This window comes from Haliotis rubra, unplaced genomic scaffold (genome assembly GCF_003918875.1).
Source record: "Haliotis rubra isolate DU_JTF1 unplaced genomic scaffold, ASM391887v1 Scf22, whole genome shotgun sequence".
Taxonomy (NCBI): Eukaryota; Metazoa; Mollusca; class Gastropoda; order Lepetellida; family Haliotidae; genus Haliotis; species Haliotis rubra.
In genome coordinates this window covers 3,935,325-3,948,989 of record NW_025766225.1, presented here as the reverse complement: position 1 = coordinate 3,948,989, position 13,665 = coordinate 3,935,325, and the positions used below count along the sequence as shown (strand labels likewise).

Here is a 13,665-nt window from a genome sequence, read left to right as displayed (position 1 = left end):
ACAATAACCTGTCATGTTGCACTAAAAATCACAGGTCTTCACCTCAAAGGGGGCTACTTTGGGGGAAATTTCATTCTTGGCACAGCTTGATTTTAACACCAAGTAAGTGTTAAATGTCAGTATTTACAACCATTCTTCCAAATATACAGTAAACATCTCATTCACAACATGTTATTACAATAACCAGTCATGTTGCAATACTTAGTAAAAATCAAGGTCTTGACCTCAAAGGGGCCTATTTCAGGTGAAATTTCATTCTTGGCACAGCTTGATTTTAACACCATGTAAGTGTTAAAGGTGAGTATTCACAACCAGTTTTAGCATACAGTAAACATCTCATTCACAACATGTTATTACAATAACCAATCATGTTGCACTAATAATCACAAGTCTTGACCTCAAAGGGGCCTATTTCAGGTGAAATTACATTCTTGGCACAGCTTGATTTTAACACCAAGTAAGTGTTAAATATCAGTATTGATAGCCATTCTTTCAAATATACAGTACACATCTTATTCACAACATGTTGTTACAATAACAACTCATGTTGCACTAAAAATCACAAGTCTTGACCTCAAAGGGGCATATTTCAGGTGAAATTACATTCTTGGCACAGTTTGATTTTAACACCATGTAAGTGTTAAATGTCAGTATTGACAACCATTCTTTCAAATATACAGTAAACATCTCATTCACAACATGATGTTACAATAACCAGTCATGTTGCACTAAAAATCACAAGTCTTGACCTCAAAGTGGCTTATTTCAGGTGAAATTACATTCTTGGCACAGCTTGATTTTAACACCATGTAAGTGTTAAAAGTCAGTATTTACAACCAGTTTTCGCATACGGTAAACATCTCATTCACAACATATTATTACAATTACCAATCATGTTGCACTAAAAATCACAAGTCTTGACCTAAAAGGAGCCTATTTCAGGTGAAATTACATTCTTGGCACAGCTTGATTTTAACACCATGTAAGTGTTAAAAGTCAGTATTTACAACCACTCTTGCAAATATACAGTACACATCTCATTCACAACATGTTGTTACAATAACCAGTCATGTTGCACTAAACATCACAGGTCTTGACCTCAAAGGGGCTACTTTAGGTGAAATTACATTCTTGGCACAGCTTGATTTTAACACCATGTAAGTGCTAAAAGTCAGTATTTACAACCATTCTTCCAAATATACAGTAAACATCTCATTCACAACATGTTATTACAGTAACCAGTCATGTTGCAATACTTAGTAAAAATCAAAGGTCTTGACCTCAAAGGGGCCCATTGCAGGTGAAATTTCACTCTTGGCACAGCTTGATTTTAACACCATGTAAGTGTTAAAAGTCAGTATTCAAAAATCTTAACAAAGTAATTATTTACAACTCATTCACTGCAAAGATATAAAACATACACTTTTACTCTTCACCCACAAAATCATCAATCTCAGTTTCTGAATCACTGTCAAGAACTGCAGCATTCAAGAGTGTATCACTAGTTTTGCTGGAAACTCGCATCTTGTCTTGGTGTCTGACATACCCAAGGTACCAAATGACACTTGCTATGTGTGCACAGCATCCAACAACTCTAGCACCCACTTTGCAAGTGCAGTACCATCCTGTCACCTTAACCTCAGTGAACTGAACCCACAAAGTGTGCAAGAGTGAGCCGACATGCCGAGACATTCCTTACACAGGAAAAGCTGATAGGCATTGTCACTATCGACATGATTTGCAACATATGCTGGTGCCAACTTTAGTTGATAAACACCCATTGTTATATCCCTAAGTTCATCCAGTGAAAGCACTGGAAAGCTTACATCATCAGCTTCAGTTATTGGAATGTATACATTCCTCCTTCTAAGAAGGTTTTCTCTTTCAACCAGTTCTTTGACTGGGTTGCCCTGCCGACTCCTCTCTAGCATCAACGATGCAACTCTCTCGCCTTCTGGATCCTGGGATGCCAGTGCTGGCGGGTACTTGTTGCATAGCGCACACACAATACACACAAAATCCCCGATATGGGGTACATAATGATTTGAAACAACTTTATCCAAAAATCGCCTCTGCTTAATTCTTCCGTTGCACGATTCGACAACCCACCGCACTTTAGTAATTAGTCTTGAAACGTTAGCATCTTCTACTTCATGTTGTCTTTCCCCTTTTCCGGGTAAGCTGGCATTTCTACATGAAACCATGATTTTCACGAAAATTTATTGAGTCTCTAAAGCCTCTATCCACAATGAAAACATCATCTTCTTCCAACCAATTATTAATATCATCAGAATTTGTTGAAAGCATATGTTTAGTAATGGATGCATATTATTCTTCCCATTAGCTGCATGTGGACCAAGCACACTAAGAATATATCCATCGGTGCCAACTACCATCATGGGTTTAACTAAAGGTCTATGCTTATGCATGCTGTAGGATAGCTTCTGAAATTGGTGGTCAGCCCCTTTCTGAAAGTAGATATATGTCCCATCCAAAACAAGAATAGCAACACTGACTTTGTCATTGGTGAAAAGTTTTTTGGCAACTGGAGTGGTATGATTTTGCACAAACTCATCATCTTGAATATGCCCAAAACCTAAATTATTGGGTACAAAATGTAACATGAGACATTCCCTTGCACAATGAATTGCTCGCTGTACCTGTGACTTTGTAAGTTTAAACAAGGTACCAAGAAGGTTGTTCGACAGTCCAGTCCTGAGTTTACAAGAATTAGTGCAACACATGTTCTGACTGATCTAACACTTAAGCCACGCAAAGACTGTGTATGTGACACAACATCATCAAATTGATCTCTTGTGATGCCTGTAAGTTTAATATATTCATCATCACTAAGAAATGCAGGGTCATCAAAATTCAAAGTCCCATATCTAGTGAGGGTACTTCTGGCAGTAGCAAGGAGGTTAATAATTTCTGTTCTGTTGAAACATGTTTAATCTTTCTTTCCTTCAACCTGAATGAGTGCTTCCCTGGTAAAAAGTCTACATGATAAATGCTTTACACAACATCGATTTCCAGCAGGAATAATGACACCTTGAAAGATAAAAACTTGATTTCTTGCATCATTCGGAATGACAATAAATGGATTTCGTGCTGAACTCACTTTCTTACAAACAGTACAAACTCGATGAATTGATGAAGTTGATGATATTTTTAGTTCAATATTTTTAGGACTCGTATATATTAATGACTGATCAGAGTTTTCCGGTTCTGTTGATTTTATCTTCCTCCTGACATGAGTTCTACATTTTTCACATATAATACAATCTTTAGTAATTGTCTGTTTTATTTCTTTCTCTAAATGCTGTCTGAAAGTGTCATCTGTTAACTTTCTTCTCAAATGTGGCTTGATATTACACTTTTTACACCACACACATTGTGAAAATTTCATCTTCAATCTGAAAAAACAAAACAAAGCTAAATGTTATTTGGACTTAAATTAGTAACACAATAGGTTTTGTGTCGGAAGGGCAGAATCACAAAATCATTGGACATTTTGGTATTTATTATACCAGCAGCATATAATGTTGATGATATGCCATTATGGATGTTGTACAGTGTGTTTAAAAACTTAAAAGCTATCAGGAAATTGTGTTTACTCAGTTTAGTCAATCATTTTCTTCAATTATTATCTACCCAGGTTGAATTCCTTTGTCAAAGTAAATGAGTTTTAACCATATTGGTATTTTAACTCTGTGAATGATTAATCTTTGTAGAAATATACATGAATTACCCAGATCTGAATGTTATTTGAATAGATTTGTAACATTTACAAGGTGTATGAAGTTTACCTTCAGCATGCTGTTAAAGTACTTGTTTATGATCTTCACAAAACCTATCTCAATATCACTCTTGGGCAGTCTTGTCTCAGTCCCAGATCTTCTCTCAACTGAAATACAGATGACTTTATATCAATAGAAAATTCTGTTTTAAAAAGCCGTGATAATCTATTCAAGGGTAACATTTCTTTTTTCAAATGTCATTAGTCTAGCTTTGAAGGTTTATGCAGATTTAATCACCCCTGAAGCATCAGGTTTTCTGATTTTCTGTCACATTAAATTCGAAAATTAAATTAAAAAACATTTAGAAACATATCTTTTAACTCATATTATGCTTACCTTCAACCTCAAGTTTTAAGTTGTCATCTTCATGAAATGACACTCCTGAAATCAATCCAAGACTATTTCTCTTATCTGAAACCAAATATTTGAAATTATAGAAGGATTATCATAATGTTCAAGAAATTGGTGCTTCCTAACTTTTCTAATGCTAAATATGTCAATAGAATAGTTATATATGGAAGGGAATTGACCTCCAACAGCATAATCAATTATTGAGGCCACTTTTCGATCAATTATAGATATAAGATAAAAACAACTGTCAGAGCACATGAAAACACAGGTAATCAATCCTCAGTTTCCATATGACTTTTGAAACCCATAGTCAATGATTCTGTGAACACATTTTTAAGAAAATCTAGTGAATGCTTCAATTGGTTATGTGGTTTGGATATCGGTAATTGACTGGCAGCCCACAAAAAATCCATAAACCAATTATTTGATTGATCAGTACACCACTGATTAAGAGCTATGGGCAATTTGTAAATATTTACTTAAAGAAGGTACCACAATAACATTTTGAAACAATGCTTACCTTCTCAATGTTCTTTATTGTGTTGGGAACAAAGGCAACGAGACAGTGTTGAAAGGTCAGTGTCTTCAGGCTTAAAAAAGATTTACATGATGTTAATTAAAGTTTGTTTGAACAGTGTAACATAGATTACCAAACTTAAGAAAAAAATTATAATATTTGGATTTGATGTGAACAAGTTAAGCTAAACATTGTAAATTGGATGACCAAACTTTGTAAAAAAAAGAAGAAAGAAATAAAAAATACAGGAATTGAACCTGCATGTCTGATAATAGAGAAAAACGACAGGCCAGCACAGTAACCACTAGGCTACATATTCTTCAGATCCTTGCGGTTTATTTAAGGTTATATATTACACCTTACAACAATGTGTCACTTGACGTCTGCTTGTGTTCATCATCTGCTGCACCTTGATACAATATTCTTATTCTAAGAAGAAAATTTTCATACAGTTAAGTATAGTCATTTTGGTTAAATGTAATATAATATATCATAGAAAACATCAAGGTACATTGTTTCTTGGAAAATGTGTATGTTTATACATGGCAACATCCTGTTGAATGACAGTGTTATTTTGACAGTGACAGGTGACTCAGAGGTGTTTGATAAACAGATGCTATAACAACTATGATAAAATTCTAACATAATTACAAAGATTCTCACCGTTAGAATGCTGCCAGGTCATATTCTGAAAACTCTTCTGATGTCTTCTTATTTTGCCAGCAGTGATCAACAGGGTCTCCAAAAATCTATCCCTGGCTTACATCAAAGTCATCCGCCTTGCGAGTCCCTTATGATATAGAACATTTTAATAAAGATGTTTGATAAGTTCATTTTAGAGCCCAAAAACATTCCAAATAATAATGAATCATGATATAGTCGTGTAAATGTGATGGATAGTTTTTAAAGATATTACTTTACGTCAATGTTTATTTTTGAGATATTGCATGGGGCAATTTCATATAACAGAAAAAAATTACATTTTTTAACATTTTGATATGAGCAAAAGCGTGACCAACAACAATTTTTTAGGTGTGCATTCTAATTTACTCTCTTTACGTGTGGTGAAAAAATTGGGATGGGTCATGATTTTGCTCATACTTTTTTATCACTCAGAAAATGTAGGTTTTTAGAAGATATTGTAAAATAGGTTAACTTTGAGGTCTTCAAAGAGGAAAAATAACAGCACTAAAAACATAAAAAAGCAATTGGAGGTAACTTCAACAATTAATTTAGCCTTTTTTATGCTAAAATTATCATTTTGTACAATTTTGAATATCATTAAATTTTGTGGTCCAATAAGGGCCTTTATCATACCTTGTCCTTTACATGTGTTTCCCCACCTACGTAAATTTACATGTTTCCAACCTGAGTAAACTTAAAACGAACTCGGAAATGTCAGCACCCATTGCAATTCAAAGGAATGCATCGGAAATACTGTATGATCATGTATTTACTGGGGTATCTGTTTTGCAATTCATGTTTGGAAATACTTGACAATCCGGTCATGGCATACATGAACGAGGTCCTTGTGCATACGAAAATTTACGATGAGCATATGTTTCAAAGGTATAGATTCATATGAAATATATGCCCGAAGTTGGGAAATCCCTGGAAACATACGTAAATCCGGTCATGGCATATATTTCCTACTGTATTTACGTTTATTTCAATGGTTTACTATCCGGTGTTTAGTCCTGTGTACCATCCAGGTCCGGCACAGGAATCCAAAATAGGCCTAGGATGGAAAATTCAGGGAGAAAAGAAGTATGTTCGTGGAACCGCTGGTGGTGACGTAATGCGAGATGAGAGATGTTTGCCCACTTATATGGTCTGAATAATTCAATATAATGCTAGATTAAATCTACAGTGTTCTGGATAATTTCGGATTACATGTGCATGCCTGCCAACTCTCACACCTTTGGCTTGTGACTCACGATGTTTTTATTCATCTCACGACAAAACTGAAAAGTCTCACGCCAAACTGGGTTACAAAGATCGGAATATATCTGAGAAAGAAATATATGAAGCACCTACCAGGGCCCACCCCACCCACCAGGGCCTGCACCCCTTGGACCACGGCATCTGAACCTTTCGTCTCTCTTCACGTTGGAAGCCCTGCATTTAACTCCAACAGCACCATACCCGTGAAGATCCGGGTTAGAATTGATATTCAGTAACCCATGCTTGTCGTTAGAGGCGACTAACGGGATCAGGTGGTCAGGCTCATATGTCATCGTATCCCAGTTGTGTAGATAGATGCTCATGTTGTTTATCACTTCATTGTCTTGTCCAGACTCGTTTATATACAGACCGCCGCCATATATGTGGAATATTGCTGGGTGCGGCGTAAATCTATACTCCAAAATATAACTTCCCGCAACTGCTTACATAAACAGTAATACATCCCTAACAACTAATTATGGTTATGAACTATTTACGTTAGAAAGGTTTCCAGACTCTCACTACCATTCATGTAATATATTTACTACAACAATACATTGGCATAAAACAAATATTAGAAATTTGACAGACAATATACACTGATAAATTTCAATATTATCAGTATTAGAACTATGACACAGTAAGGGAGAAATGCAATGTTTAAGACTATTTCTAATTTGGTATATTCCTTTTTTTCGCAGGTCCAGTGGCAAGCTTCGTCATCAACATGACAGACTGTCGCACCTGTGTGGTCATATCTGGGATACTAGGCCTTGTAGGTTTCTCTGCAAATATGTTCATAAACGACATCAAGTGGCTTTTTGTAACCTATGCCCTACTTGCAGGTAGGTATAGCAAGGGGAATGGGTGTTGTATAACGCTAACGCTGGTGCTATATTCCATATATTGTCATCCCAACATAGTCAGTTGTGAGTTAGAATTTAGAGTTGCATAGCTGTCATTTCAGCCTAACAGCGACGAGACCACGTTTCACTAAAAAAAAACATTTTAACATTAAAATATTTTCAATTCCAAACACGGACAATAACTGCAGTCTACACAGTCAAGCGAAATAGGGCCCCTACATAACCTAATTCTAATTCTGGACAACTGAAACCATAACCAGACAGTCGAACACCGTTGTGTCAAAGTTGAACGTAAATACTTCGAGTTATTCAAGGTTCGATACAACCGTAAACTGGTGTCTTCAGAAGGAAAAGACAAGCACTCAGCTCTTACTTCGAGACAATCGTAGGTTCGACTCATCAAAGTTGGGTGTTTCACTGTATATTTCATCACTGCAAAATATGTTTCAGAAATTTTCGTATATGACGTGAAACCTTTATCTTTTTCAGGACTCGCAACCAGCTTGTCTCACACGAGTGCTGTAGTTGTTCTCGGTTACCATTTCAAACACAACATGAGCCTGGTGTGCGGAATAGCGGTGTGTGGGATGGCCATTGGGGTGTTTGTCCATCCGCCCTTATGCCAGTTCCTCATAGATACGTACGGACTGCGCCAAGCCTTCCTCATCGTTGGAGCAATAGCATTCAATTCGTGTGTTTTTGGGATGCTTATGAAGCCGACCAGATTCGAAAGGGAACGCCGTGCCAAGATATTCAGTGGTCGACCAACATGTCTTACATTGTTGATGGCGTTGTGTGGTGATTGTTCTGGTTATGCCAAGGTTTTCAGGAACAAATCATTTGTGTTCTTTCTTTTGTGTGGTTGTTCATTCGGCATGGGCACATCGGCCATGTATTTGTACCTCCCAGACTTTTTAAGGAAACAAGGAATATCTCTTCAAGCAGCATCTTTCAGTGTCTCTACTTCCGGCATAGGTGGCGTACTGTCGCGTTTTCTCACAGGATTTGCAGCACAAGATCCAGGCGTAGGCAGTGGACTGATATTTGCGTCCCTGAACGGCCTTATGGGGGTGTTATCGTTCCTGATCCCCCTATTTACATCTACCTCAGTGACAGTGTGTGTGTATGGCTTCTTTGTTGGTATCTACACTGGTAGCAGCTGGGCTCTGTTCAATCCAATTACATTTGAAATTCTTGGAGTGGAACTCATGGCAACCGGCTTTGGAGCTCTGATGGGTTCTTGTGGTATCGGATTTCTTATTGGCCCGCCTTTAGCAGGTACAACATTATAATCGTTTGATAAATAACAAACGAAAAGTTGTTTTAAAACCATGTTTAAGTTACATCATGGGTAGAATATTTTGACGGTAAATCAGTACTTGATTGACTGCCCAGGCACCAATGTACTGTAAACTGCACTGTAAACTGCACTATAAAAGGTACCCGTTTATAACGAACTGACTGATAAAACGAGCTAGGTTTTCTGTTCTACTTACTGTATATGTTAACCGAAATGACAAACTACGATTATAACGAACTAACATTTGTGCTACCTTTGAGTTCGTAGTTTATTGTACAGCACACAGGCCTAATAACGAAATCCTCAACAGTTAGCCCTTGGGGTAAGCAAGGGCTTCTGAGGATTACTCTATGAGTATGTCTTGAATGACTTCGATCCTCAGGAGTTAGCCCTTGGGGTAAGCACGGGCTTCTGAGGATTACTCTATGAGTATGTCTTGAATGACTTCGATCCTCAACAGTCAGCCCCTGGGGTAAGCACGGGCTTCTAAGGATTACTCTATGAGTATGTCTTGAATGACTTCGATCCTCTGAAGTTAGCCCTTGGGGTAAGCACTGGCTACAGAGGATTATTCTGTGAGTATAACTTGAATGGCCAATACGACATCGTCGCATTATGACCTTTTCAAATCTGGACTGACGACCCAAATAAGTGAAACCGATAGTATAATCCTTAGTCGGTTTAATTTCATGTAACGGACCGATACCTACTTGGGTGTAACACTTCATTTGTATTGTATCTCAATTGTAACATCTAACATCTATTGGTTTATAGCTCGTGTAGGGGATTAGACGTGGTTTCACATACTTGTTGAGTGCTGCTTAGCATCAGCAGCAACCGTGATACACCATTCCTTAACGTCCGCACCAATACATTACATTCATTTTTCTGTCTTCCAGGATATGTCTTCAAAATATTCCAGGAATATTATGGTGTCTACATATTTGCAGGTACGTTGTGTAGTGGAGATAAACCATAGACCAAGACTATTGAACTGTTTTAAAACTTTTCAGATTGATCAACTGTTGTCAATCAGGTACATGTGAGTAAACCGGAAGTGATGTTTAGAAATCCCAGTTAGACCAGTGAAGATCCGGGTTAGAATTGGTCTTCAACAACCCATGCTTGTCGTTAGGGGATCGGGTGATCAGGCTCGCTGACTTGGTTGACACATGTCATCGTATCCCAGTTGCATAGATCGATGCTGATAATGCCACTCACTGGATTGTCTGTTCCAGACACGACAATGTACAGATCAATGTTGTTCTGTCCCTGAGAGCGACAAAAGGTCACCGAGAAGGTCACGTGTTCAGTGGGGTTAAAGTTATGAGTGCTGGCCATGCAAAGACATGTCATAGCATATGGCATGGCATGGCATGTGATGTGATGAGTACATACATATTAAGAGATGACGTGCTGCCCAACACGATGTAACCGCATCCGTGGTGTAGTGGTTAGACTGTGGTTTAAAACAACAAACTGACTGACTGAGTTTGGTTTTACGCCGCTTTTAGCAATATTACAGCAACATCAGGGCGGGGGACACCAAAAATGGGCTTCACTCATTGTGCCCATGTGGGGATTCGAACCCGGGTCTTCGGCGTGACGAGCCAACGCTTTAACCATTGGGCTACCCCACGGCCCCTGTAGTGGTTAGAGCGTCCGCCCGGAGAGCGGAAGGTCGCGGGTTCGATCCCCGATCGCGTCATACCAAAAAACGTTAAAATATGGTACTTTTTGGTCCCTGCCTGGCGCTCGGCATTAATGGGTACAAGGACTGGTCGGCTCGGAGTCAGTACAATGTGTCTGAGTGGGGTATTCATGCTTCACTGCGGCATGGTATCTCAGTGGGCTAGCACTATAAAACCAGCTTAAGTCTGGGCTAGTACAAACAGCCGCACATACACATACACACGCATGCACGTCGTCATATGAGCGAAATATTCTAAAGCACGACGATAAACCCAATTTTACCTCACCTCACCCAACACGATGTGCACTGGCGTTGTATCGGTAGTAATAGCCAGTTACTCTGCCAATGGAAAGTTTTGAGCGCAGTTCGGCCAGTCATTGGGATGCCGCCCCATACTATAACTGACCCAAACCTGAAACGATTATGTTGTACAACGTTAACGCCCATGAAAACGTCCCGAAACCCCAAAACGATTCCTTAGGTCAAAGGAGTCGTAAGTCGATTCTTCAGAATACGTGAAATTAGCAAAACGTCTAAGTGTTATCCCAGTGTTGAAGTTCCCTACACCACATGTGCTTCAAAGTTGAAGGATGCATTGTAAAACAAATTCGTAACGTTGAAAAGATTATTATCATGAGTTCAATAAATGATGAAACTCGGTGAAAATTGGCAAATTCTTAACAAAACTTAACGCAGATGTTCACATGTACGATATGTGCACATGCTTTTCAGCAATTTGATGGATGATCCTCGTGCAATTCATCTGCATAAGGTCTGCAGTTGGTTCCCCAAGTTAGTGGCGAAATACATCTTCGATGTAACCATATGTTTATACATAACATATAGTGACTGCTTTAAGTGAGTCTAAACTTTTGATGGGTAGTATATTTGTGCTGCCTTTTACACGTCTGATGCTGTATATGGGAGTAGCCCAACTAATGGTCATTTACCATGACGCCCTCTGCACATTGTGGGTTGTGCATCTGGGCCAAATCCACAAGCATGGCAAAGACGGTAATACAAGGAACCAGCCACTGGTTTCAGGTCACTTAAGATGACTTGGTGAAGACACTGGGTATTCACTGACAAGGTGTTGCACAGTCTCGGTACATTCATCACATAATCTACATTTCATATTAACGTTTTTATGCCAAATCATACACTGACAGCTACGACACCGGACCTGAACAGCAAACAGAAAACGTTTTGTTTCACTTTTCAGGCCAGCCGTCTTAACCCAAACGAAGTATAGTGCATGGTCGCTCTGCTTTTCACCACACTGCATATAAACTCGTGTGCCCTACATTTCCTGTTTGATAAAATCAACAACGCCAAAAGAATGAGAGAGAATGGGCACAACATAACTATTTGTGGCTTTGACTTTATTGCGTGTTGTCAGCTCTTGTTCAAGAGTTTCACTTTGTAATCTGCCCACGCTTGTCCTATATAAGGACATTTTGTAACCTGTGTGTGTCCCTCAGTCAGGTCTGACCATCCAAGAAATGGTCAATGACTCCTCTCCCAAGTAAACTAAATGATCCTCCCTATTAATGTTGCATTTGTCTGGCTCGTGTGACGTGTGATACCGTTGCAATGATTCACTCACTCACTCACCTTTCTGACAATGCTTTCATCAAATTGATAAACGCCCGCATCATGTCGGAATGTCACCATTCATAACGGTGACACGCCGTGATAGAACTGGAATACTGTTCACTCACACACTCACACTCACTCACTCACCCACCCACTTACACCCTCCCTCACTCACTCACTCACCCACCGGCCCACTCACTCACTTACCCACCCACTCACACCCTCACTCACTCACCCACCCACCGACCTACTCACTCACTTACACACCCACTCACTCACTCACCCACTCACACCCTCACTCACTCACTCACTCACCCACCGACCCACTCACCCAACCACCCACTCACTCACTCACCCACCCACTCACACCCTCACTCACTCACTCACCCAGCCACCGACCTACTCCCTCACTCACTCACCCAGCCACCGGCGCACTCACTCACTCACCCACTCACACCCTCACTCACTCACTCACCCACCCACTCACACCCTCACTCACTCACCCATCGACGCACTCACCCACCGACCCACTCACTCACTCACTGTGCCTCTTGTTCCATCAGGTGTGATGTTCCTCTCTTGCACCGTCTGTGGATTCCTCTCTACAACCTTCAGAAAGTCACCGAAGACTCTCCATGACACTGCGGACCCAAGTGAAGTTGAAGCCATTGCCCTAGAAGAGCGCAAATCAAAGGACGACATCATGCTGTGATAGTTTGTTACCATTGTTATTGTTTTGTTAGAAGACAGTTAAAACAGACGGGCCTTAATCACTTGGACCTTAAATGACTGTGACCAACTCATGCATAAATATTATTGGTCAAAAGTCTGCCCTTTGAGGCAAATAGTGAACTATCTTCTCTTGGCATTGATAAATCTACCAAACCATCCCAACCAGTGATTGTTATTGTGATCAAGAATCGGGACGTGGGGCTTCCTCAAGTTAAGCTTGCACTGCATAACACTGATGACACGACGTCTCCCATCTAAGCTATTTATGCCATCTGTAATTCTTACAAAAAGAAATCAAAGTTTACTATTAGTTAGTAAGTATAATATTTTAGTAAGACCTGGTGTCAATGAACTGTTGCCAATCTTAATAACATATCGGTATCTTTACAACCATTAAGTAATATAGTACTTGTTGACGACCGTGCTGTAGATTAAGTATACTTTTACGAACACTCCTCTCCCGTCAGTGCTGACGTCTGTATACGCTTGCATTTATAGTACGCTTCATACAATAAGACTACTTACCTACGTCTACCATCCTTATTGTTTAAAACTTGCAACTAAAGATTACCAATTGAGAGGGATAAGACGTATTACTGTCGGGTATATAGTAAAACCCGATGTTAATGAGTTGAAATCTATTTGAACAGATGTGTATTAGAATGAAATATTATAACAAACCACAATACTTCGAAATCCAATGAAAACATATATTGTGGTGGCATATAAATAGCACCTGTTGATGTTGATCAAGTAGACTATTGTGTACACACCTTCACATCCAATACAATCGTTGATGAAAATGTGTATTTATTGTAAAGTATACCAAATTAAGGAAAGAAGACATTGTAATGCTTCAGCTATAA

At 39.1% G+C, this 13,665-nt stretch overlaps 1 protein-coding gene across 1 annotated transcript in view; it reads left to right on the top strand.

The window, feature by feature from the left end:
- LOC124277333 (monocarboxylate transporter 2-like) overlaps positions 1 to 13,496 on the top strand; it is a 55,969-nt gene extending 42,473 nt beyond the window's left edge. Inside the window, exons 4-7 of the mRNA XM_046712986.1 lie at positions 7,314 to 7,457; positions 7,968 to 8,756; positions 9,678 to 9,728; positions 12,631 to 13,496. Of these exons, the coding sequence (XP_046568942.1) occupies positions 7,314 to 7,457; positions 7,968 to 8,756; positions 9,678 to 9,728; positions 12,631 to 12,779 (1,133 nt within the window). The 3' untranslated portion in view covers positions 12,780 to 13,496. The remainder of the gene's footprint in view (positions 1 to 7,313; positions 7,458 to 7,967; positions 8,757 to 9,677; positions 9,729 to 12,630) is intronic.
- Positions 13,497 to 13,665: the final 169 nt, after the last annotated feature.